The 27,563-nt window shown below is 39.1% G+C and overlaps 1 protein-coding gene across 4 annotated transcripts; it reads left to right on the forward strand.

Moving 5' to 3' along the window:
• Positions 1–360: 360 nt before the first annotated feature.
• LOC116255833 (dnaJ homolog subfamily C GRV2) lies at positions 361–27,403 on the forward strand. 4 transcript variants are annotated; one of them, XM_050078392.1, is made up of 23 exons: positions 361–1,449; positions 3,122–3,257; positions 3,581–3,814; positions 3,968–4,055; positions 5,512–5,720; positions 7,082–7,183; positions 7,258–7,320; positions 7,641–9,893; positions 10,165–10,527; positions 12,450–12,590; positions 13,776–14,168; positions 14,604–15,098; positions 15,832–16,055; positions 16,167–16,511; positions 16,768–17,062; positions 19,105–19,563; positions 19,637–19,982; positions 20,559–20,902; positions 20,987–21,460; positions 22,987–23,111; positions 23,183–23,318; positions 23,505–23,573; positions 26,932–27,403. In XM_050078392.1, exons 1-23 carry the CDS (start codon positions 1,091–1,093, stop codon positions 27,133–27,135), a joined length of 7,857 nt encoding a protein of 2,618 aa, XP_049934349.1. In that variant the 5' UTR covers positions 361–1,090; the 3' UTR covers positions 27,136–27,403. The 4 variants fall into 4 exon arrangements, with proteins under 4 accessions (XP_049934349.1, XP_031487738.1, XP_049934350.1 ...); XM_031631878.2 differs by having other exon boundaries at positions 23,195–23,318; XM_050078393.1 differs by lacking the exons at positions 361–1,449; positions 3,122–3,257; positions 3,581–3,814; positions 3,968–4,055 and adding an exon at positions 5,093–5,335.
• The last annotated feature ends 160 nt before the right edge of the window (positions 27,404–27,563 follow it).

The raw sequence follows: 27,563 nt of genomic DNA on the forward strand, positions 1-27,563 counted from the left end.
GATTTATATTAAGTTAGTGGTTATAAACACATTAGCAGATTCACATTTTGTATAGAAGCACTTGTTAACACAGATTTAGCACAAATTTAAAATGTATAGCTTTTTATCTTCTACCAAACTGGTTTGCTATCTACCAATTATTAAATATTATATAGAGAGAGATGCATTATTGTGAGATGAAGTAAGAACAAAACCAAACATTATTGTGAAATAAAGTAAGAACAAAATCGAAATAATTGTTTTTATATGGCTGAACAGCAGAAGAATCGAGCTTATATTTCGAGCTTCACTCTTGGGTTACCAGAAAGTTACAGTCTCTTTGTCAATGCATCTGAAAAATATCTTCGCATTTAAGACAACGAGGAGAGAGAAAAAGGGCGAGGCAGAGGGAAGAGAAAGAGCGCGGGCGCGCGAGAGGGAGAGAGCGAGAGAGAAAAAGAGATCGGTCCTTATTTTAGGGCAAGTGCCTCTGCTGGATCGGAGTGCTGAGGGCAGTCTTTCATCTCTCTCTATCTCTAACCGATTGCGTTCGGTTTCCTTCTTCCCCGTCACCGTCAATCCTTCGTGTCTCGTGTCTGAATCTTCCTCTCCTTCTCCCTCTCTAAACTGGAAATCTATATAGACAGCCTGATCAGGTTTTGGTCATCGCTGTCAGGCGATTGCTCTTCATTTTTCGATATATTGGATATACGGAAACCTGGATCAGAGAATCTCCCTGTTTCTTGGTTCTTGAAACCGGAGAAGTCGGAAAAATTCCGATAAGTTTAGTGGCCGACGCAATTTAGGTAGATAACCGGGAGTTTGTCTCGTGGCTATTGAACGAACTCTGCGGTTTTTGATAGTTTTCGAGATTTTGATGATTTTGGATGAAGCTTGTTGCTCTACGGGTGCGCCTGGGGCGTCCGATTTGACGTTGATTGATTCATGAAGGAGTCGGTGGAGAATTTGTGATCGGTGGGGGTCGAGAGGAGGAGCGCTGGGTGCGAATCAGTCCCGCAGCAGCCCGGCGGCGAAGGCCGGCCCGGCGTTCTGGTTCTTCGTTCGACCTAATGCTCGCCCGGCTCACCATCAACTCCAATTTCTCCCGCAGATGGATTTTGTGAGCCGGCACACTACTTCCACTGCCGACCACCATGGTCCTCCAGCAGACTCTGCTCCTTCTTCTTCGGCACCTTCGTCTGCCACCTTAGAGGAACCTGAGTATTTTGCGAGGTACATGGTGGTCAAGCATTCGTGGCGTGGAAGGTATAAAAGGATCATGTGCATTTCCAATGTGGCCATTATTACTTTGGATCCGTCCACGCTCGTGGTGACCAATTCATACGACCTTATGAATGACTATGATGGTGCAACTCCTCTTTTTGGGCGGGATGAAAACTCGCAGGAATTCTCAGTGAGTGTCCGGACCGATGGGCGTGGCAAGTTCAAATCCATTAAGTTCTCCTCAAGGTCGGTAATGGTGCAAAACATATATATAGTGCCTATTAGAAGATGTTGGTTAATTAGATTGTAGATGATTGGCACTATCTTTACATTCATCACCGTCATCAAGAAGCATTATCACAACTAGATGAGATCGGATTTCTTCATTAGCTAGAGTTGATTTTGGATTTGATTATTCTCCCTTATCGACGTGCACGTGCCACCAAGTTTTGCTTCTTGTTGTTTTTCGAGGGTGTCAAGGAAAAAAATAGTAGCTAGATATACTGTAATAGGAAGTGTGTACGGTTCTCTCATTTCAATCAGCATGTACAGTTATCTCATTTCAATCCTATCAACGCAAAGGAATACGAAAAATTACCAAAATTTACTTTGCTTTTTTTTTTATTATATCTATTCGTGTTTCCTTCTTCTATCATGCCCAATGATTGAAGAAAGTCAGCAGATATTGGAGACTGACATCGCGTTTTTAGTTTTTCAAAAAGTGCTTCTGTCTTCCTTGATGAGCTTTTTTCGCTTGTCATGGTCATACACCAAAACTAGTTTGAAGCAGCACCGAGAAGAGGACAAGTCTCGGAGAATTGACTCTGTTGTCTAATTACCAGCAAACAAAATGGATATGGGAAACAGCTTGTGTAGTGGAGGCGGGAAAGCAATGTCTGAGAAAAAAAAAGTTACATTAGCATACTTGAAGTGAAATGTGAGAGGTGAAGCAGAAGTCTAAAACAATTTAATAAAGAAAGAAGAGTTTCGAACAGCACACAGGACTATATGTGTCATTAAAATGTATGCTAGACTGTTTTTTTTTTTTGTACATTATGCTGAAGAAAAGATGGAAGCCAAACTTAGTAGACTACCTTTACATTTTTGAAACTTATTCTGAATTGTGTGAGCAGGCCTCTGTGCAAACAACAAGCATTTCCATGTTTGGGCTTTTATAGTTTCTTGACCAAATCTTGTGTACCCTTATTATCTTACATATGACTTCTAGGGATGAATATAAGTTTAGGTTGTTAATAGAGTTCATTATTGACTTGTGCTGATATCCAATTTGCACGAATGCTCCTGAGTGTATGGCATGGTAAAGTGTGGTTAGCATAGGATATCGGTTGATGGTTGTCCATCTCATGTTTTGAGTTTAAGTCTAATGATGTCCTACCAATGGTCCAATTGTATGAATATGGGAGTTTAATGTTAGAAAGTATTCTAATGGGTTATTTTAAGCATTCAAGTTTGAACCATAACCTCCTCATATTTGTTACCTAACCATCTTCATAGGTAGTGCTTTTTTTTTTTTTTTCCAAATGTCTCTCAGTTGGTCCTTGGTTACTTTTGATATAAAACATAATTACTATGTTCGTAGTCATCTAGATATGGTTTAAAAGCTTTCTTTTGTTATAAGACAGACATCACCATCTTCTTGGCCGGTTTACTTTATGAAGCATGAAATGTCTGGTTGTGTTTTTTGTTACACAAGCACTCGTATACATTGTAGATCGGGAACTTGTTAACAAGAATCATGTTTTTTTTGAAATTTAATTCTTGTCAACAAGCAAAAGGACATGTCCTGTCTTTTCACGAGCTCTTTTTTTCACCAAGTTGCACTTATGTTGAATAGTGTCCTCTTTGCTTGATTTTGCTGGTTTATCTGCTAGATTGTGATTGTCATTCTCTATTGCAGGCTTAGGACGAGCATTTTAACTGAGCTGCACAGAATAAAGTGGAGCAAGATTGGTGGACAATCATACAACTCTAAAGCCATTGCTGAATTTGCTGTACACCATCTACGTAGAAGGAAATCTGATTGGGTGCCTTATGTACGCGACTAAGTCTTGACCTTTTTCTTCTTAATGATGCATTATGTTTTCCACAATGCTGTTGCCAGTTACCCAGCATTAGTGTTCTCCCTTTAGATATTTCAGTTTAGAATAGTGATTCCGGGGATATCAATTCACCTATATCCAGAGTGGTACATCTGCAAGATTGTATAGAAGTATTTGCAACTCCATTACATGCAGTTTGATTCTTCTATGTCGTGCAAAACATCAGATACTCTTCTCAGGGATGTGTGTGTGTATAATGGTTTTCTTAGTTTAAGTTAGTTCTGTCTTTGATTTGATGGAAGTAATGATACATGCAGAAAATGAGGATTACTGCTGTGGGAGTTGAACTTATTGATGGACAAAATGGAGACTTGCATTGGTGTCTGGACTTTAGGGACATGGATTCGCCTGCCGTTATACTTTTGTCTGATGCATATGGGAAGAAAAGTGTTGAAGCTGCAGCTTTTGTTCTGTGTCCTCTTTATGGTAGAAAGTGGAAAGCTTTTACAGCAGTGTCAAGCACCACAAATACTGCGATTGTATCAAGTTTGGTAAGTTTCAGTCAGGCACATTTCCTGCTATCTGCTTGTGCTATTCCAAATCTACATTTATTCATTTTCGTGCATCCACTTGGCTTTGGTGGAGGATACTTTAGCTGATTTATCCACCTCTTTTCGGCTGATGATTTTTCTTGTTTAATGCAGACAAAGACTGCAAAATCCATGGTCGGGTTAGCGTTGGTTGTTGACACTTCTCAGACGTTGACGACTGCGGAGTTCCTTAAAAGAAGAGGTATGCTTTGCAATTTAGACATAAATAATAGTTTCCATCTTTATCTAAAAAATGGTCCTTTTCATGATTAGAACCTACTTACCAGTTTTTGCAGTCTGATTTTCTGATTCTATTGCCTCCATTTTGTGGTTTCTAGCTTCTCTTTTATAAAAAGTTGGTCTACAAGGACATGTGTTGTTTTCCCAGGACTAACTGGGTTCCAGGAGATTGGTGGCACCTTGATTATCACAGTAATGATTAATGTACATGTTCTTTGCTTCATTGTAGTGTTTCATGTTATTTCTGCAGTTAGTGATGCCATAGAATAATAGATCATGCCTCAGTCCTTTGCTTCTTGCTACTCCATGAAATTAAGTTGATAATTGATCTCCTGCCCAATCTAGTTTCAACGAGAACTAGAAGATTGTCTCTTTTTGTATCTAATACCATCATTCAATGTGCTTTGTCATTACCTTAGGGTGTGTTTCATAGCTTCCATATGCTCATCCCATGGTTATGCATGAGCTGCACCACTTAATTTGTAACATATGACAAGTCATGACAAGTGGCACCTTGTGAATCGTTCGTCAAGTTGATTGGATGTTCATAATTGGTTCACATATCCTCATGGTCTACATTCATGGGATGAAATTCATAATAGAAACAGTGTTCTTTATTACTAAAGTTCAGTGCAATACGAACACCCACCTCTTTAGCAGCAGGTATTGAAATTCTTTATCATTCGATTTAGTGTATGTTGTTAAATAAGTAAACTACAGTAAGCATTTCCAATGGTTTTGATCAATCAAAGAGAACCTAAAATTCTACAATACATTTTCATTTTCTGAAAGTGAGATCTAAGAGAAATGCATCCTGAAGAACATATTTCTGTCTTTAGTACAAAAATTTTCAACAGATGTCTTTTTACTTCCTATGATGTTAAATAATTGGTTTGCCAGTTGCGAGGTTTTCAGTTTTCTTGATCATGGCCTTTCCTTAATTCTTTGGTGGCTTTGGATCTAAAACTGCATATGAACTGAATCCTTGAACGCATGGACAATCCCACAGGTATGAAATGATGCATAATCTCACATCATCTTCCCAATATTTGTGTTTTAGATCCAGATTTTGAGAATTTAGATATGTGAAAAAAGAATAGTGATCTTGGTTATTCTGGTCTAAGAATCAATGCAGAGCCTTCTGTTTTCAGAGTTCATTAAGGAAAAATTTGGCGCATAAGAATGCAATGGTATTTCCTATGTTTAGCCTTTTCTCTATGGCTGGTGATCCATTTTGTTGAGGTACACATGTTGACATTTGTACACCTATAGCACATTCTTTTGATAATTATGCAATATCATTTGTTACTGGGGTGTACTTGATCTACAACTTAAGATCGCACTTTAGTTATTTTGCTTGAGATAGTTAATGTGCTTTATAACTTCTGATTTGCATGTATCTCTTTTGTTGAATGCAGCTAAAGAAGCAGTTGGAGCTGAAGAAACTCCTTGGGGTGGTTGGTCTGTAACCAGGTTGCGATCTGCTGCTCATGGAACATCAAACATCATGGGATTAAGTCTAGGAATTGGGCCTAAGGGAGGGCTTGGTGAACATGGTGATGCTGTGTCGAGGCAACTTATTCTCACAAAGGCTTCTCTTGTCGAAAGACGACCAGAGAACTATGAGGTTAGCTCCTAATAAAATTTATTCTTGGTCACTTGCAGAAACCAATTTGGAAAATCTTGGGTTGCTTACGTTATATGGTTTTAACTGTATTTTCTTGAAAATCCAATTGGTTGAGTTGCCAATGTTATTCATCACTTTATACATTTGTGTAGTTCCTATCAAAATCATTTTCGTGGGACAGATTCTGTTTGATGCTAAGCAGTAACAGTTTCATGGTCATTAGTTGGATGCTAAATTGACCTTTTGAACTATTAATATAACTGTGTCCTCAGTCACAGCTAGTGCTTATATTTTGACAATATCACATGGTTATTGTGAAAATGAAGAAATTTTTTTTTATTGGGAACATATCGTGAACTTTTGAAAAATATTTCCAAAATAAATTTCTCGTTACGATATCACTGTACTATTATGAAAAAATATTGAGTGTCATACCTCCTTTCATCTGCATGTCTTGAAATTTTAAAATTTTTGAATTTTATTTTGAATATTAAAACTTGTTTAGACTTTGTCTAATTTTTATTTTTTTATGTTTTGTTGATATATTGCCCCTTGGTATGGCATTATGACTATTTGAGTTGCATAGCTAACTTTTGGTGCTTATGGCTATTTAGTTGTTACCATGTTACTTGTTTGTTATCATTTATCACTTATTTGGTAACTGTTATGCAACGTGCATTTTGCTTGTTTAATTAACAAATTCTGACTCATTTAGTCATTGATCTTTACATTTTTGTATGACTTTTTAAAGATTAAAAAAAAAACTAATTTTGTGATTTTGTTTGAAAATTCCTGTAAGTTTCCAAGGAAAATAACCTTGCCAAAAATTAGCCGAGGGACACCCTGCTGATGAGAGAGAATTAGTGAACTGCAACCATGTTTTGTTTTTTGTATATGTGATTTGTTACCAAAATCATTTTGGTGGGATAGGTTCCATGTGATGGTTAGCAGTAACAGTTTCATAATTATTGGGTGGACGAATAAGCTTCTTATCTGTTGTGTTGGAAAAGAAGTAGATGTTATTAACCATGGAGGAAACAAAGTTGGAGGGTTTCTTTTTTCAGCTTTGATAGTTTGATTTGTTTAGTTACTTTGAGATCAAAACAATAAAATATATAGTCATACAAGAAAATAGATCTCCTATTTTGTCTATGTTTATTGTGGAGCTATCAACAGTTCAACACCAAGTCTGGGCCACCAGGTGGTGTGACTTTGCACTTTACAATTCCTGTTTGTTTGCCCTTTCTTTTTCTTTTACCTTTTTGCTTTAACCCCCATTCAGTTAAATTGGTACTCCAGGCTAGGTAATAGAAACCTTTTGAAATTTGCCATAGTTTAAGACTGGACTTTTTACTTTACAGGCTGTCATTGTTCGACCTTTATCTGCTATCAGTTCTCTTGTCCGGTTTGCGGAAGAGCCACAGATGTTTGCTATTGAGTTCAATGATGGTTGTCCTACCCATGTAAGTCGTGGTTCTTATTATTTTGGTTGATTAATGCTACTAGCATCTAATCCTTCTATGGCTGACAATTCCAGGTGTATGCTAGTACCTCACGGGATAGCCTGCTTGCTGCTGTTCGGGATGTTCTACAAACAGAAGTAGGTAGATACATTTCTTTAGACACGTTTTGCAATAGCTTATGGCGTCTCTTTATAAATAGTAAACTGCAGACTGTTTGAGTGTTAAAAATAAAAATAAAATATATTAAAAATTAGTTAAGGTTTGAGGCATGGCATTCTTGAATCAGCCATGGAAGCAAATCTCATGGCCACCAATTTGATTCAAATTGGCCGATTCAGGCCGAATTTTGTCCAAGAAGTTATTGATGTCTTTTTTCTGAGAGTTTTTTCATACAGGTCAATAATATATTGTTAATGATTTTGATGGTTCCTATAACGTTGCTGTGCAAATTATTCAGGGACAAACGTCAGTGCCTTTATTGCCTAGATTAACAATGCCTGGTCACTGCATTGACCCTCCTTGTGGGAGAGCCTATATTCAGCCATTAACAGGTGGACCACCGCGCTCTGCTCCTGATATGGAAGTTGCCTCCATGCATTTGAAACATTTAGCTACAGCTGCCAAGGATGCTGTAGCTGAAGGTGGCTCTGTTCCAGGTTCAAGAGCAAAGTTATGGCGTCGTATAAGGGAGTTTAATGCTTGCATATCATATACTGGAGTTCCACCTAATATGGATGTTCCTGAAGTTGCTTTGATGGCTCTGATTACTATGTTGCCAGCAACACCTAATCTTCCACCTGACTCCCCCCCTCCACCGCCACCTTCTCCCAAAGCAGCTGCTACTATTATAGGTTTCATCTCATGTTTGCGCAGGTTACTGGCTTCAAGAAATGCAGCATCACATGTGATGTCATTTCCTGCTGCCGTGGGGAGAATAATGGGACTTCTGAGAAATGGTTCAGAGGGTGTTGCTGCTGAGGCAGCGGGCCTTATTGCTGTCCTCATTGGTGGTGGACCTGGAGGAACTAATGTCCTGACAGATTCTAAGGGTGAACGCCATGCAATATTCATGCATGCAAAGTCCGTGCTTTTCGGGCATCAAATTTATGTCACCATTCTTGTAAATAGGTTGAAACCTTTTTCAGTTTCTCCATTGTTGTCTATGGCTGTTGTGGAAGTACTGGAGGCAATGCTTTGTGAACCTAATGGGGAGACCACTCAATATACAACATTTGTTGAGTTGTTGCGACAAGTTGCAGGTCTGCGCCGGCGCTTATTTGCTTTGTTTGGGCATCCTGCTGAAAGTGTTAGAGAAACAGTTGCTGTGATTATGCGTACTATTGCAGAAGAAGATGCCATTGCAGCGGAGTCAATGCGTGAGGCTGCATTGAGAGATGGTGCTCTGGTGAGACACCTAGTGCATGCATTTTTTCTTCCTGCTGGTGAACGTCGTGAAGTCAGTCGACAACTTGTAGCCTTGTGGGCAGATTCTTATCAACCTGCTCTTGATTTGTTATCAAGAGTTCTTCCTCCTGGACTCGTGGCATACTTGCACACTCGGTATGATGGAACATTGCTAGAAGATGGGCAAATTCCTGTTGATCAAGATGTGCCTTCATCTGGGAGAAGACAAAGGCGCATACTTCAACAGAGAAGGACTAGGGGAGCTAGAGGCATGCCTTTTCATGAAAATGCTTCTGCCAATAATGTTGAAATTGGTGATACTACAAGGAACATGATTCTTTCTGGTTCTAGACTGACAGAAAGCATTCAGGATTCTAGCGTTGAGGGGCAACCTGGGCTGGCTTCAGCTGCTCAGGCTTCTATACCTTCAAGCCAAAACATGGTTAGTGAAAATCCTTCTGCTTCATATATGGCTCCAAGCAGTGATAATATGGTGCCGCCTTCAACTATGCCCATGCCTAATGGACAACAAGTATTAGATTCAACTCTTTCCAGTTCTGTTGAATCGGACGGAAATACAGCTGCTTCTGTAAATCCTGGTGTGCCTGCTCCTGCGCAGGTAGTTGTGGAGAATACACCTGTGGGATCTGGCAGATTGCTTTGTAACTGGCCTGAATTTTGGAGAGAGTTTAGTCTGGATCACAACCGTGCTGATCTGATCTGGAATGAGAGAACACGGCAAGAGTTAAGGGAAGCTCTGCAAACAGAGGTTCACACTTTGGATGTTGAGAAGGAAAGAACTGAAGATATCACTCCAGGAAGCACGGTGGTAGAGGCAATGTCTGGGCAAGATAATGCATCTAGAATATCTTGGAATTACACCGAGTTTTCTGTTCGTTATCCTAGTCTATTTAAGGAGGTTTGTGTAGGTCAATACTATTTGCGGCTGTTGCTTGATAGTGGAAGCAGTGGCCGGGCACAAGATTTCCCTTTGCGAGATCCGGTTGCATTCTTTAGGGCATTGTACCATCGTTTTCTCTGTGATGCTGATGAGGGACTCACTGTAGATGGAACTGTTCCTGATGAGTTGGGCTCATCTGATGACTGGTGTGACATGGGCCGTTTAGATGGTTTTGGGGGAGGTGGAGGGTCTTCTGTTCGAGAGCTTTGTGCAAGAGCTATGGCGATTGTGTATGAGCAGCATTACAAAGTGATTGGTGGTTTTGATGGGACTGCTCATGTGACTGTTTTGTTGGACAGGACTGATGATCGGGCCTTAAGACATCGTCTGCTGCTGCTATTGAAGGTAAATTGATAATGAATTTGGGCCTGCTGCTATCGGATGTGACCTATCCTTGATAATGCTGATCTGATCTGTGAACCATCATACAAGATGTAGTGTTTGGTTATTTTACATGATTTGGTGGGGCAGTCAACATCTTAAGTGGGTGCATATCTAGTCCCTTTTTTCTTTTTGTTTGACTCGAGAAAAGCTAATAAATTAGTGAAATATTATTTGAGTGTTATATCCATTTTCTTGTTTTTCACATTTGTGCCTTGAATCGTTACTTGAGCAGGTTTTGATGAAGGTTCTTCCTAATGTTGAAGCATGCGTGTTGGTAGGGGGTTGTGTGTTGGCTGTGGATCTTCTAACTGTAGCCCATGAAGCATCTGAAAGGATAGCGATTCCTTTACAATCAAATCTATTAGCAGCTACTGCTTTTATGGAACCCCTTAAGGAGTGGCTGTATATTGGCAAGGATGGTGTGCAAGTGGGACCCATGGAGAAAGATGCAATAAGGAGGGCTTGGTCGAAAAAGAATATTGATTGGACTTCCAAGTGTTGGGCATCAAGCATGACAGATTGGAAGAGATTGAGAGACATCCGCGAGCTGCGATGGGCATTGGCACTACGTCTTCCAGTTCTTACGCCAACACAGGTATAAACAACCTTACACTTAGTTAGATCTTTGTCAGCCAAGTAGTGTGATTTTGCAATTGAAGTCTTGCACCATATTATGACTTGTATTGTAGCTCTCTTTTTCTGTTTTCTTTGCTTTCTGTATACACAATGTGGACTTGTTATAGCAATGAGATATCACCATAAAAGAAGGATGAGCTGATTATAATCACAGAAGGGAAAACAAAAGCTAACATGAAATCTAGAAAGTGAGCAGGAGCAGTAGAAGAGTTAAGGCCAGATGACTCGGATCAATTTAAGTAACATCCTTCCCCTTTGCCCGATGGGTTTGGTGCACCTGGTTGGGCCAGCGGCTGGTAGGCAGCCAGTTGCTAGTTCACATCTCAAAGGTGCCTGCCCTTGCGGAAGCTGACACATGCCAGGACCATGGGGATGGGGATGGCCTTTGGGGTTTTACGCCCTAGGTGAGTGCCAATGTCTCTCAATCTGGGATGGTTTCCCCCAAGGAAGAAAAGAAAAAAAGCAGCGAAGTCCCTCAACCCGGGGTGGTTCCCCCAAGGAAAAAAAAATGACGTTATACCACATGCTCTTATGTCTTTTATCTCCTGTTGAGAACTATTCTCTTTTTCACCAATTAAACAAGCAAAGAAAATTCAACATTATCTTTGTTGTGCTCTTGCAACGCTTCTAAGAATGACAGAACTGTCCTGAAATCCTGTGACATTGGTAGAGCTTTAAGAGGGTTAAACAAATGTCCTGTTTATGGGCTGCCCTTGTGTCACTAGAACAATGTGGAAAACCTAGTTTCTATATATTTTTTTTCCAAAAAACTAGTTTGGATGCTAAAACAGGTTCTGGACGTGGTTTTAGCATCTTCCACGTAATATTTTTGCATCTAAGAGACAATAGGTTTTGACTTGAGTCTTGAATACAAGAAAACGAACTGTTTTTTTTGTCTTCGTTGAATGTGAGGCCCTATAAGATTGTTGATGAAACAGAAGAATCTTAGTTGTTTCATAAACTTTAATTGGTTGAAAGAATAAAGTTTTCATTTAAATCTCATGCGCACACACACAAACACACAGAGACACACATACACCCATAGACATATATGTACATGCACAATTACAGACAAAAGCAAAACAACACATTGTGACATCCCATGTATAGGAATGACTTGAGAATAATTTCACACTGAGAACTTAGTTGAATGGGTGGAATGTAGCATCGTGAATAATGGAATGAATTGAGAGTATTTTTTAACTATAAACAAAATTGTAGAAAATGGTACTCATTTACTCAGTCCTCCTTACTACAATATGGGTAGATTTGATTCACCGGACCTTCTGCTTGGGTCAATTTTGGGTCCATTGTTAACATACACAATGAATTGGAAAGTGTCCCCTCTAACCATGGACGCTTGGAGCTATGGCTTAAAAACAGCTGGAAATAGTGATGGAGAATCTCAATAAAGGTGGATATGTTTCTTCATGTTGGTCCTTCTCTTTCGATGAATAGATAGGCCTGGATATTCATACAACTTTGTAATTGTTTTTAACTAAAGGCACCTAACACCTATAGACATGCTGATTTGTTCCGCATGCATTTGGACATTTAAATACTCACCTTTCCTCACTCACTCATACGGTGCACATGAAATTTAGTTGTAGCTAGCAAGTGCATTATATCTTTAGATTCATCTAGGACCACATGAAAATACCATCCATCTTCAGTGTCTGGTTTTATTGCTTGATGTTGTTGATATTGTAGATACTGGATGGTCATTCTTAATCTTGTTATGCCTTGTGTGGCAGAGGTAACTTTGTTTACAGCGGTAAAGAGTGCTTTCAAGGACTTTAGTGATGCCGTCTACTTCCATTTTGTGCTATAATAGTTGCCTAGTTGATTTTTTCTACAGTGACTAAAATTTGTCATTCTTAGGTAGGGGAGGCTGCATTGTCAATTCTACACAGCATGGTCTCTGCACACTCTGATCTGGATGATGCTGGAGAAATTGTAACTCCAACTCCTCGAGTGAAAAGGATTTTGTCAAGTGCTCGTTGTCTTCCTCATGTTGCACAGGTATAATGTGGATTAGCAATTTGAATTTTATGGTTAGTGAATTGGTGGATTTGAAGAATTGGATGTTTGCTTGCTTTTGTTCTGTCCTGTTATAAGTTCCCACTTCTTGGAAATTGTGATTTTCTATTAGGGTTCTAAATGAGTGGAGTCCGGACTCCACATAAAGGTTTGTTTTCTTTTGTTATCCAGATCAACCTGTGGCCCCATCTCTGATGGATTTAGCATAAGGTTTGTTGCTCAGTAATGGATTTCATTTAGTAAACATTTGAGGAACTATAGTTCATATTTAGTAGTCTTGAAATCTTTCAGCAAGGAGATACAGGACAGTAAAAGGTACAATTTTGGAAAAAACACATTTATTTGTAGATGAACTTAAGACTCACACAAATATCTGCCAGGCCAAGAAGTTGAAATATCCAAAATATTACTTATTCAGGTCAGGCAATGTCACATGAACTGGTGTGAATTATATCCCTTGGTTGCAACAGCAAGTAATATTTCTTACATTGACTGCGTGATATGACATGATATGCAAGTGATGTTTTTGGAGCTGTTAGTTATTGCTGCAATCTGCACTGGTCTTATCAAGTTCATGATCTGTCATGAGCCCTACCTGCATGGTTGTGGAGCAAAATTGCTGAAATTTTTATCAGTATATGGGGAAAGAGCAAAAAAAAAAAAAAGAGCTTAGGAATTGCCTTATTTCACTTAGTAAGATTTGCTTACTTTACCTTTCTGTTGCTTTGGAATTTTATTTGCCGAGAGAAACAGGTAATTTTAGTACTTGAGGATACTAAATTCATGTGCATTTCAGGAAGATGGAAAATGAATTCTGGCTGGTTGTCATGCTTGGGTGGGTAAGAAAACACAAAAACCTGAGCCGCGAAGCTTGTTCTGCTGGTAGTAATGCATGTATCTTTGTGCAATTTCTTTTGTAGCTAGTGGTGCTATTAGCTGTCCATGGTCTAGGATATCTTTGTATTGGTTTTGATTTGTATTGTCATAGCTGTCAGAACTATTTCAGTTGTCCTAGACTCCTATATGAATCCTTGAGCTATTTTAGTAGTTCGTTGTAGTTTCTTTTTTTGTGGGAGAAACATTTGAACGCTCTGATTATAAAAAACTTTGTTATAAGTGGCTTGTTACCTCATGATTTCAATGTTTTAACTTTTTTTCTTGCTTCAGTCTATTCTTTCTGGTGAACCAAGTATCGTTGATGGGGCAGCTGCTTTGCTTAAGTCCATTGTAACTCGGAACCCAAAAGCTATGATGCGGCTGTATAGTACTGGCGTCTTTTACTTTGCTCTATCATATCCTGGTTCCAATCTCCTTTCTATTGCACAACTATTTGCCGTTACACATGTGCATCAAGCTTTCCATGGTGGTGAGGAGGCTGCAGTTTCATCATCACTACCTCTAGCAAAACGAAGCGTTCTTGGTGGACTCTTGCCTGAATCATTGTTATATGTTCTTGACCGAAGTGGACCAGCTGCATTTGCAGCAGCAATGGTATCTGATTCTGACACTCCAGAGATTATCTGGACGCACAAGATGAGGGCAGAGCATTTGATTCGTCAAGTGAGTGCTGTTGAATCTAGTAAAAGTACCAATTTGTTATGCTTTGGCTTCTTAGCTATATATTCAGAAGTAAATGTTATATTTATCTTGAATTACATTTGTCTTATAATGTTACCAGTTAACTTTGTCGAGTTTATTTATGGTTAATTGGCTTCATAAGAGTCTAAGAGGACACCTATTGTATCTTGAGGGATATCTGATTGAAGTGACGATCCTTGATGAAAACAATTGACATGTCGAAGATTGAAGCAGGTCTGAAATCTGCATGGAATAAACAGTTTTGTCCCATGGGTCCATATGCTGGCATGGCTAAATTTATCTCGAAAACATATGCTTCTGGAAAGGAAAGAATGAAGCACAAAATAGTGGAGCATCTTTTCTCTGTACTTCATTTTTTGAGGACTCCGCTTGACTCTTTCCTGATTCTTTTTCTAGGTCTTACAACATCTTGGTGATTTTCCACAAAAGCTTTCACAGCATTGTCATGCATTATATGACTATGCTCCTATGCCACCAGTGACATACCCAGAGCTACGGGATGAAATGTGGTGCCATCGCTATTACCTTCGCAACCTGTGTGATGAGATACGTTTTCCAAATTGGCCAATTGTTGAGCATGTAGAGTTTTTGCAGTCCTTGTTGGTGATGTGGCGTGAAGAATTGACTCGGCGGCCCATGGATCTGTCAGAGGAGGAAGCTTGCAAAATCCTGGAGATTCCTTTAGATAGTGATATGTCAAGTGGCAGCACTGATAATCATATCCAGGAAACAGAAAGTGATATATACAACAAATCTAAGCAAATAGAGAACATTGATGAAGAGTGTCTTAAGCGCCAATATCGGAAACTTGCCATGCGATATCATCCTGACAAAAATCCTGAAGGGAGGGAAAAATTTCTCGCTGTGCAGAAGGCTTATGAGCGTCTTCAGGTATATCATAGCTTCACATATAAATTATTAGTGTGCTGAAGTTCTTTTTATTTTATTTGGTAATATAAACATTATGTATCCCTACTTGGTTTCCGATGGGCTCTTGGATTCTTGTTTACTGACTTGCAGGATCAATGTGTATTGCTATCTTCGTGTATTTTTCTGTTAGGCTTGATAATGTTCTATGTGTGTCTTCATTTTTCATCCATTTGACTTTACACTTTACGATTAACATAGATTAGCTTGAAGACATTTTTAAATTAAAAAGGCCTGCATTTTTGCTACAAGGGAGAGTATTGTACAAAAAATCCCTTCAATAACTGGTAGATTTATGCCTTACCATAATCTATATCCTTCACTTTTTTAACCCCTGTTGGTCTCAATCTTTATTGATTATTTTCACTAATTCCATAGGTTTCTTGTTGTTCTCCAAAATTACTTGGTGTACTAATGAGGTTTATCTTTTAACAAGAAACTATTAAAATAAAATTTTCTACCAGTTTTGCGTTTCTCATTATTTTTCATCTGTTAATTTTTGACAAGTTTCCTTTTTTTTTGGTCTCTCTTCTTGGTTGCTTGTTTAAGCTAGTACGGCTGGCAAATTTTGAGGCATTAATTCCTTTTTGGAATTCCAACTGTTTGAGAGATTGGTTTCTGTATCTGAAGTTTCACTCTTGCATCTGGGATTCTGTAGGCGTTAATACATGTATCATGTTCTTGTGTGACTTCCTAGGCTACCATGCAAGGACTGCAAGGACCTCAACTTTGGAGGCTTCTGTTGTTGCTGAAGGGACAATGCATTTTATATAGGCGATATGGTGATGTCCTGGAACCATTTAAATATGCTGGATATCCAATGCTGCTGAATGCCGTTACTGTAGACAAGGATGACAGCAATTTTCTTTCCTCTGAAAGAGTTCCTCTCCTTGTTGCTGCATCTGAGCTTATATGGTTGACGTATGTAATGTTTCCTTCAGTCCTTGCTTTAGTGTTTATGTTTGCGTTTTCTTTATAAACCCTTTTAGTGAAACAAAGCACTGAAACCATGTCCTAATTTTTATTTGGTAGGTGCGCATCATCTTCATTAAATGGTGAGGAGCTTGTGAGGGATGGTGGAATACCTCTTCTTGCAACCCTTCTTTCTCGCTGCATGTGTGTTGTTCAGCCTACTACTTCTGCTAGTGAACCATCTGCTGTAATTGTTGCAAATGTGATGCGCACATTTTCTGTTTTAAGTCAGTTTGAGAGTGCCAGATCTGAAATACTGAATTTTGGCGGATTGGTTGAGGATATTGTGCATTGTACAGAGCTGGAACTTGTACCAGCAGCTGTTGATGCTGCTCTTCAAACGGCTGCTCATGTTTCAGTTTCATCTGAACTGCAAGAGGCTTTGTTAAAGGCTGGTGTACTTTGGTATGTTGGAAAATCTTTAAAATTTTATTATATCAATCTTCTTATCCGAAAATGCTATTTGAGGATGTTTGTGTGACCTTTCTTATTGCTTTTTAGTTTTTATAGTTTCCTCCAATTGCATTTGTGTAACTCTAGGAATAATTTATGAATTCATCATGTGCCTCATGCATAGGAGACCTGGCTTGTTGTACATGCATTGATAAAATAACACCTTGGCTGCTTCTTCATCTGGTGCTGCTTTTTGCTTTTATGCTAGGTATGTGTTTCCATTGCTACTTCAGTATGACTCTACTGCTGAAGAAACTGATGTAACCGAAGCACATGGAGTTGGCACTAGTGTGCAAGCAGCAAAAAATATGCATGCAGTTCGTGCAGCTGAAGCCTTATCAAGGCTGAGTGGATATTGTGGGGATAGCGGCAGTACACCACTTAATAGACCAGCAGCAGCTGTAATTAAAGCATTGCTGACTCCAAAACTTGCGGATATGCTTAAGAGCCCGTCTCCAAGAGATCTTCTGTCAAACTTGAATGCAAATTTGGAGTCGCCTGAGGTAAACTGCAAGGATCACCATTCCAGCGTTTATTTGTCGTTTGCCATGGATATATGGTTCCTCCTTTCGGGCTTTTGTTGTTACTGAAATCTGTGTGGTACCATTTGGGTCTTGGATGGTCTGCCTTAAGTAATAGCACCACCTTTTAGTCTTCTTTTCCTCTTCTTATGATGCGGCCGAGCACTTTATTGATGTAGTTGACTAGATACAGACAAAATGACATACCTTGTTGTCTTTGACTGTTAACGTATGTTGTGCCAGAGGGAAGACCCGTTGATTATTTTGAAGTCCGACATTCTGCACCACATAGGATATTCCATCATCCATTATCTGGTTTTGTTCAAATGGAGCCTGCATGCTTATTTACTTACAACAGTCTCCATATAATTGTGACTTGCATTCTAGCCACAAAATCATTCCTTATCAATCAGTTTGTGTTTATTTATTCTTGTACAGCATCATGCTGAATACTTGATGTTTTGCCTCATGTTTGACAGGCACCATTAATTAAGCTCCTGTGTCTTTTTTGGTTTGTTTTTGTTAAACCTCATTATCATTTTGAATGCTCTAAAACTTTTGGGGTTAATGCATGGGTACTTGCTTACCATGTTATATGATATATCATAGTGAGTGATTGAAGCATACTCTAGATTGCTAGCTGTCCTTCTCTACACCTTTTTGGGTATGTTATACACACTATGATGCTTTCTGTTCATTCTGCTGAATGATCCAGTTATATTACTTGGGCTACAAAATGCTGCACTAATATGTGCTACATATTTTTATTGAGCCACTTGTAGATATGTAGAGTTCTGCTTACCACTGTGCCAAGGAACCACTTAATCTCTTCATGTCCTTCATGTTGAAGCTCTTTTGGAAAAGATTTAACATCATGAGATCAATGACTTTGGACTCTCGATCTGATGATATGATCCATATACAGTAAGCTAACGACCTTAACTTCTGAACCATCATAATGAGCAGATAAATTAATTGAAAGATAACCCGCAAACCTCTTATTCTTTTTTGCATTTCATGTTCTATTATCATAGGGAAAGAATCCGTTTGCACCTTTTGACCTGTTAAGTTGACAGAAAGCAAACATACTGTTCTTGATCAGCCTGATTAAATTGAATTGATTGGTCTATTTATGCTGAAAGACAGATTACCCATCTTTTCTTTTATCTCTGGAGAAATACGATCAGGGGAATTTCAATTATGTATCAAACTATAGCTATTTCATGGACCCATAAGGTTCAGCACCAAACTAATCGAGGATACCTGACCTGTAAAAAGTGGCCCCAATCCTTGGGGATATGATTCTTTCTTTTTCTATTGATTATTTTCCGATCGAGATGTATGGATCCATGGATCTATGTGTCTATATAGATATTGATCCTCTTCATGGGGATTCCGTAAATATCCCATTCCAAAAATAGAAAGAAAGTTTGAAACAATTGGGACTTTTGATAAGAGCTTCCCTGTAGTCCGTCATGTCATGTCATTTTGATAAGTTCCACGGTTCACTTTGCTTGTGACATGATGCCTTTAAAAGTCAGCATTGAAATTCTGACCACAGAAGAAGTTTTTGGTATCTAGCTGATGCAGTGGTTATTTTAGCGTATGAAAATGCAGCTTTCAATAATTTTTGAAAGAGCTTATATGCAGCCTTGGAACAAAATTTTCACATATGGTGTAGGTTCATGGTTTCATCGTCTTCGTTCATTTCTCAGTCCACCTTATAATCTGGTTTGGCTTCATGATATGTAATTATGGCCTTAACTTGCCGATGGCGTCAATGATGGATAATAGTTGCATATGATATTTGATTTTTCTCTACTGATCTTTTAGGTGCTCCGTCGAGATGCACTTATGGTTGCTTTAGTTAAGGATCTACTGTCTGAGCCTGCTATTTTCTGTTTTCAATTTGATGCTCATTGATTCAACATACATTACCTTAATGGATAACTTCTCATCTCTTTGTTTCTGTGTCATGGTTGTGCATCATTGCTCTTCTTTTCTGCTTTGGAATTTCAATGCAGATTATCTGGAATTCATCTACACGATCAGAATTGCTAAAGTTTGTGGATCAGCAGCGGGGAAGTCAGGGTCCTGATGGTTCATATGATTTGTTAGAAGCTCAGGCTTTTTCCTATGAAGCACTATCTAAAGAGCTTCATATTGGCAATGTATACTTAAGAGTGTATAATGAACAGCCAGATTTTGATATAAGTGAGCCAGACAATTTTTGTGTTGCTCTCCTTGATTTTATATCAACATTGGTGCACAATAAAACTGCTACTGTAGAATCAGAAGATAAGGGGCACAATATAAAAGATTTGGTCACCGAGTCGCCTAAATCTGGTTCAAATGCTGTAACATTACCGAATGAGGAACAAGAAATTCATGTTGGCTCTTCTGTAGCCTCTGACGGGGAGCTGGAAGGTAAAGAGGAGTCAGAAGTTGTTAGGCATCTTCACATTGGGTTGACATCCCTTCAGGTAATGTCTCTATTAATTTAGTGCTGATTCCAGTTTATGGATCTGACACATGACTGTCTTTTGCAAATTGCAGAATTTGCTGACAAGTAATCCTCAGCTTGCTGCAACATTTTCTACCAAAGAACAGCTCGTTCCTCTTTTTAAGTGTTTCTCTGTGCCTGTGGCTTCTGAAAGCAAGATTCCTCAGCTTTGTCTCAGTGTGCTATCACAGTTAACTGCATATGCTCCTTGTGTTGAGGCTATGGTTGCAGATCGTGCAAGTGTATTGCTTTTGTTGCAAATGCTGCATGGTTCCCGCAGTTGCAGAGAAGCAGCTCTTCATGTGTTATATGCATTGGCAAGCACACCTGAGCTTGCATGGGTTGCAGCCAAACATGGTGGCGTTGTTTACATTCTAGAACTTCTTTTGCCTTTGCAAGGTAATTTTTTGGGTGTAGGATCTTGTGGTCAGAGTAATGTATGCATGAATTGGAATATTAATTGTATGAACATATTTTGTTGATGTCATGCTTCTGAGTTCTGAATGTTTTGGAGGGAGAGAGGGGGGAGGAAGAAAGAAGTAAAAAAGATGAAGAGAAGAGTGGATAAATAAATGGGTCATGGATAAGTTTTGTAGAGTAGATATATAGTGTGTTTATCACTATTGTTGGTTTATCAGAAAACTGTACCATCAGTCCCCTAGGAATAGCAATTTGTTTTAAACAGTTATTACTGTCAAATTCTCTGTAGTAGAGGTTCCTTGTTCGTTTTTTAGTTTTTAAGGTTGGCAGGAATAGTTGGCTTGCATGTGTGCAACTCAAGTCTTCCTATTGTAAACATACAAGTACTTGAAGTTGGAGGGCGAGTCTTTTTTTTATCAAGATCTTGTATGCACCAGATCTATGCTGGTTGTACTTTTTCATGTTCGGTTTCTTTTTTCTGGATTTTTTTTTTTGTATTTACTTATTTATTTGTCCATGAGTTTTTGTTTGATGCTTGCTTTTCATGCCATGCAGAGGAAATCCCTCTGCAGCAAAGGGCAGCATGTGCATCCTTACTGGGAAAGCTTGTCAGCCAACCAATGCATGGGCCACGAGTAGCAATAACTCTGGCAAGGTTCCTGCCAGATGGTTTAGTATCTGCAATAAGAGATGGACCTGGTGAAATGGTTGTCACTGCTCTTGAACAGACAACAGAGACACCAGAACTTGTTTGGACACCTGCAATGGCAGCATCATTAGCTGCTCAGATTTCAACCATGGCAGCTGATTTATATCGTGAGCAGATGAAAGGCCGTGTTGTTGACTGGGATGTTCCTGAACAAGCTTCTGCTCAACAGGAGATGAGGGATGAACCACAGGTAAATATTTGTGTTAAGCCTTTCCTTGCAATTTTACTTTGTATAAAGTAATAAAACTGTATTTACTTCTTTGTTTATAAGCAGGTTGGTGGAATATATGTAAGATTATTCTTGAAGGACCCTAAGTTTCCATTAAGAAATCCAAAGAGATTCTTAGAAGGATTGTTAGATCAGTATGTATCATCCATTGCTGCAACACATTATGACATGCAAGCTGTTGATTCTGAGTTGCCGTTACTTCTATCCGCTGCATTGGTGTCCTTACTACGTGTGCACCCTGCTCTTGCTGACCATGTTGGATATCTGGGATACGTTCCCAAGCTTGTTGCAGCAATGGCATATGAAGGAAGACGAGAGACAATGGCATCTGCTGAAATGCAAAATGAGAATCATGTCCAATCTGATGGGTTTTGTGCATCTGAAGATGAACAAAAGCAAGCTAGTACACAGACGCCGCAGGAGCGTGTGCGTCTCAGTTGTTTACGGGTTTTACACCAACTTGCAGCCAGCACAGCTTGCGCTGAAGCGATGGCGGCCACAAGTGTGGGAAGTCCCCAGGTATATGATAATAATGCTGTCATAATATTTCTCTTTGTGTATGTTATCTCACACCTGCATTTGATAACTGGCTTCTCTTGGCCTTATTAGGAAGGCTTCTTATTAAACTTTATTTCCAGGGTGCAAAAGTTCGTAATAAAGAGGGGAGAGATATCTTTTAAGATTTATGAGATCCTTAAGTTTCAAACTTTTGTGCGTGTGAAGCATTTAGAGAGCTAGCATGCAAATTATTAGGACTAGTTAGACCTTGTCTTATTTTTCTTGTGAGGGCAGGGAACCTAGGCCTGATGTTCCCAGGGATTTCTGGTAAGAGAATCAGCTATTTTCTCTTAGATATTTCTAATTGTTATCATCTTGCCCCTAATTGTTTACTGAATTGACACTTTCAACTAGCTGGATGTAGATGTGGCTGCAAGAATCTGGTTTCAACTTAATTATTCTGTCAATAAGCTTCAAGTCTAACTGAGCCAAACCAAACAGCTCATCTATGTTAGCTTGCTCATATTCTCATTAGACGTTGACCAATTCATTTTATGCGACAAATTAAAGATTGACCAGGCTACAAGTGGTCATGATGTTTGGCAGACCCATGTATGGACATGGACAGTGACTTAAATAGTTACACTATTGTACTTGGAAGTTGTTTGTCTTTGTGAAAATTTGTGGAGCTATGAGTATACCTGGGATGATATTCTGCAATATCAGTCGCAACAACCATGGGAATTTTTATTGTTACCTTTGGATCACCACAAATAGAAATTTAAAAATCTTATGTGAGGGGCACTAAAAAGAATGTCCATTCAGGAGCTGGTACTTTCCGTGGGTGCATTATCTTTTATTATAAACTTTATGCTGCTGCAGTTGTCTGTCTAAGTCCAAAAAAATTGTTCAGGCCTTTACTATATACTCCGGAGTCCCAGACTCCAAATATACCACAATTTATGTTTCACCGAAGTTCCAACTTTCTTGATGAAATTCAGTGCTCTTCTTGGTTAATTGCTCGAATTGTTATAGGTAGAGCTTGGTTGATGGTCCAGTTTTCTTTTTTTTTTTTTTCCTTTTTTCTTTTCTTTTAACTTGCTTCTTCCATTTTGAAACTATGAAAGGTTTTGATTGATGACAAAAGTCAAAATAGATGAAGCTTTTTCTTGTCCTTTATTCTGAATTTGTGACCTACATCTAAAAATAGCATTTTCAATTAGCATATTCTGAGGAGGATCTCATGTTGTGATACCATGTCTTCTATAAATTTTGGATTCACAGTCCTTTTGATTTTACTTTGTCATCTCCTAGTTTTTTTATTAAGAAAACTTGTATATCTTTGATTTGCTATCAGAGTTTATTACTGTCATCTTTTCCACAAAAGTGAGCCTTTGCAAATTCAGGTGTATTAAATTAATGTCTGAATTTTTGCAAAAACTTGAAGATAATGTAAGTTTTTTGTTTGCATTTATTATCTTTTAATTATCTGGAATTGGTTTATCTGTTCTCATGAAGTTTTGGTTTACATGTTTTTATCTCTATAGGTTGTTCCCTTGTTGATGAAAGCAATTGGGTGGCCCGGTGGTAGCATACTTGCACTAGAAACCTTAAAACGAGTTGTCGTTGCAGGAAACAGGGCAAGGGATGCGCTTGTTGCACAAGGATTAAAGTAAGCCACTCTTATAGTTTTAGTACCTTCTCTTTGACTGTATGTCCAACTTGTCGCTTATGGGCTAGTAGTGGATCATGTAGAGTTGGCCTCGTTGAAGTTCTTCTTGGGCTGTTGGATTGGAGGGCTGGAGGTACACATGGTCTTTGTGCTCAAATGAAATGGAACGAGTCAGAAGCTTCTGTTGGGCGAGTTCTTGCTGTTGAGGTTGTATTAAGATTCCCTTGTACATTATGAGGGTGGCTATGTAAACCAGTTTGAATTAGTCATATGACTCATATTCCATATTTATTTGGCAGTTGGCATGGAAAAGAATGAGAACTTTGAACATGTTAAACCTTTTCTTTTCGTATTTGTATCTTGTGATAATTGGAAATGGTTATCTGTGTTCAGGTATTACATGCATTTGCAACAGAAGGAGCCCATTGTACAAAAGTTCGTGACATATTGAATGCTTCAGAGGTAGGTCTCATCAAGATACGTTTGTATTTCCTGCTAGTCCAAAGCTGCCTGTTGTTACTAATGTATGTTTTGGCCTTTGAAATCTTCTCACTGTTATCGTGCACACATGGTTGCTGACATACAATGTACATGGCATATCTCATTCCTACATTATTTGATTAGATATGCTTTTATACCATATTGTAGATTCACATGATTCTTTCTTGAAATGCTCTTATCGTTCTCACCTGCTCAACATTAAGAGCATTAGGAGGTTTAAGTGAATGCAGCATCATGTGATCTATGATGTTTCTGCTTTTTCGTTTTCCTAATTTTTTATTTAAATCTGTCGTTCTTAATAAAATAGGGGCATTTATGCAGAAGAGATCCGTCAGAAAAAAAAGTGAAGGCTGCATCATTGTGGCTTTTCCCATACGAGTTCTTAGATTAGGTTTGGGGGCAGGATGGTAACCATAATAGGACTAGTTGGCACTAGTCAGTCCAAATCTGTCCACATTGATTGACTATAAATAAATACATGTGAACATTGACTCCATGTTTGTAGACGTTCCATGGACATTTCATCTGAGCCATCCATCATTTCAGATGGTTCACATGGTTTATATTTTTTTTTTTCATTTCTTTCTCACTCTCCCCCTGTCCCACTCCCTCTCTCTCCTGCCTCATTCCATCTCATGCCAGTGTCAGGTAGGCACCAGCATGCCAGCGTAGGGTAGCGGTGCCGCCATGGGTGGAACGAGGAAGACGGTAGAAAGGGGGTTGTGGGAGATTCTCGTATCTCGAGGTGGGGATAGAGATGGGTGGAGTATCACCCACTCCCTCCTCTCTCTTGTCTCCTTTGTTGCCTCCCTCCCACCCCTGTGCCGGTGCCAAATGGCTAAAAATTTAAAAATGCCATTAAAAAATCACTAAATTGGCAATAGCTACGTTTATGGTGTGGCGATGGTTTATGATAACTTTAGCGATTTATGGTCCTTTTACCAATGAATTTTTAAATTTCAGTTATCCTGCAACTATATGGCATTTGGCAGGGTTGACTTATATATATATATATATATATATATATATATATATATATATAGAAAGAGAGAGAGAGAGAGCCTCGGCTCCCATGGACAGTGGGAACCGATGTAACTCATGTGTCATACATGGAATGGTCCCAATCAATGAAATGTGTTCTCGCTGACTCCTCTCTGGTCTCACTCATGTGCGCCATATGCCTTCTCTCTGTCTTTGTCTCTTGTGAACAACATCCCGTAGCAACCTCTCCCAGCCCTGACCTCCCCATGGATTCTCTCTTTCTCACACAGACAGAGCTTGCAGGGGTTATTGGAGAGCCCCAGTCTATCCTCTACATTGGGGCTGCCAGAGAGCTCCTTTCTTTTGTTTGAAAAAAGGTGGGGTGGGTGGGGGGGTTAGAGAGCCCCATTCAGTCCTCTAGATTGGGGCTGCCCTCTGGCAGCCCTTTTCTTTCTCTTTGAGGGGCTCTCAAACCTCTCACGTACCTTTTTTTAATTTTTTTTTTCCTTTACCCTCCCTATGCTTGGACGATCTGCACCTCTATTTCTACGCTTGCCCTCTTCACCCAGAGTAATCATTCATAATAGTCAGAGGACTCCCGATTTGCATTTTCCAATGAACTTGTGCTGTTGTAGACTGCATGATGGTTTTACAAACAAACAGTGGTTAATTGAGAGGTGTTCGGTTTTTCTGCCACAGATGCTTCCCCGCTTATTCTTTGTTGTGGTTATTTCTGGTGGCTGACTATGAACAATGCCCTAGCAGAGGTTACACTAAAGCAAGGCTTACAAACAACATTGAACGTGAAATATTTCAAGTGCTTTTGGAGGGCGCTCACAAGAAGTACTCAGAAGTTACAATAATGGCTTTAAAGAGTTTGTGTGGTTGATAAAACTAAGACTGTGAAGGCACTAGTAGAATGAACAAGGAATTGAACACAGTAATCCATACCTTGTCTAAAATATTTAGCTGTGGTAAATTTTCTTGAGTCCATTTAAATGTCCGCCTGAAAATCAAGGCCTTGTTTTTTAATCTTTCAAAGTTGATATCAAGTTTTTTAGCTTTATGCTGAAGTTTTTAATTGTCGGCAAGGGGGCCAAAGAGGGGGAGACAGAGTGGAAGACGGCAATGGGGCCAAAGAGGGGGAGACAGAGTGGAAGACGGCAATGGGGCCAAGGAAGAAGACATAAAGCGAAGAGAGAGATAGAGAGAGAAAGGTTGGGGCTGGGGGAGAAGACTCTATGGGATGCTTTTGGCGAGTGAGAGGGAGAGAGAAATGGATGAGGATGCAGGGCATACGATTTGGACTGAAGAGAGGAATATTGGTTGGGGCTGTTCGATATATGATACATGAGATATGTTGGTTCCCACTGTTTGTGGGAACCGACATCTTCTAGATATATATCAGGAATGTTTGATAATATGTGAGATACGTTGGTTCCCACTGTCCAATGACCTGTATAAATAAATAAATAAATAAATATATATATATATATATATATATATATATATTGCATAAGGTCAGAGATTAGTCTGCTGGCTAGTAGACTACTCTAACTAACTAATTGCTGGTTTGACAACACAAACTAGTCAGATTAATCAGGGTTTTAACTAAGCTGATGCTTGAGGAGCAATTCTTGCATTGCATTGGTTTATTGCTATTTGTTTGCATCATTTTCTTCTAGTTATTCCCAGTGCTGCAAGATGTTGGTGAATGCCGCTGTCAACTGTCGCTTGGAATTAGCTTCTTTTGTCAGAAACTGCAGGACTTACAGTGGGAAAAAAAACTCGCAGTTATATAAAATGTAGCTGCCAACTTTACCAACATATGAAATTTGATAAACTTTTTGCAGCTTCCTCCACGACCTCCTTGGGGACTCTCCATCTACCTTCTATCAGAAAAGATAAGTGAGCAGCACGTGTCAAGACAGTCTAAAAAACAATTTCTGGAAATTTTCTGAACAAGGAAAACAACCAGAAAATCTATAGACGCTGAAGCAAAACGGGAAAAACTACATGAATATATTCATTATGAAAATATCAGAGGAACGTTATGTAGACCTTTGGTTTATCGCATTTGCAAATATAGTTAATGTGAATTACTGTTGATAATGAACTGACGTGTAACTTGGACATGCATATGTTGTGAAGTTCTTGTGTGTTCTTCGGGCCTTTTAGTTGGTTTATGTGTTCCACTGTATGAGTACATTATTCTCCCTCTCTCTCTAGATTGATCCCTGCAACCTTCTTTCTATTTGGCCTAAAGTACGTGTTTGCTGATGCATCTTAATCGAGTTTCAAATTTCCAAGAATATTGATAAGTGCGTCCTTCTTACAGGTTTGGACTGCATACAAGGATCAGAGGCATGACCTTTTCCTTCCTTCAAATGCCCAATCATCTGCTGCTGGCGTTGCGGGACTCATAGAGAGCTCATCATCAAGGATCACTTATGCTTTGACCGCACCACCTGCACAGCCCAATCTCAATCGACTGCCGGCTGCTGTTCCTGAGTCTACTGACAGGCACGATCAATTTTCGTGAGACCGAGTGACCAGACAAATATAATTCGTTGAGTTGGGGAGTGATAGGCGTGGATGAGAAATATACATTGTACAATCTATTGTACAGTTCCGAGTTTTCTTTTCCTCTTTGATTGTATTATATTTGGTGTTTAGCTATTCCACGGGTGGAAATTTTCAGAGTTCATTCCTGTATCATCCATTTTGTATTATAGATGCTTATTCTTTGTAATAAGTGAGGTTGATATATTTTGTTAATATACAGCTAAAGTTTCTTTTCCTTCTTTAAATCTGTCCTTTTTAACCTGCCTGTTTTGTGCACGTCTTCCTTTGGTGGTCAAACGATCATACAACTCCCGCGCGGTTTTCATTGTGGGAACCGAGATCCCTTGTTCATTGTTTAAATGGAATTTATGGTTATTATGTAAATATATTTTGGCACCCAACCAA

The sequence above is a fragment of the Nymphaea colorata genome, chromosome 6 (genome assembly GCF_008831285.2).
Source record: "Nymphaea colorata isolate Beijing-Zhang1983 chromosome 6, ASM883128v2, whole genome shotgun sequence".
In the NCBI taxonomy this organism is placed as follows: Eukaryota; Viridiplantae; Streptophyta; class Magnoliopsida; order Nymphaeales; family Nymphaeaceae; genus Nymphaea; species Nymphaea colorata.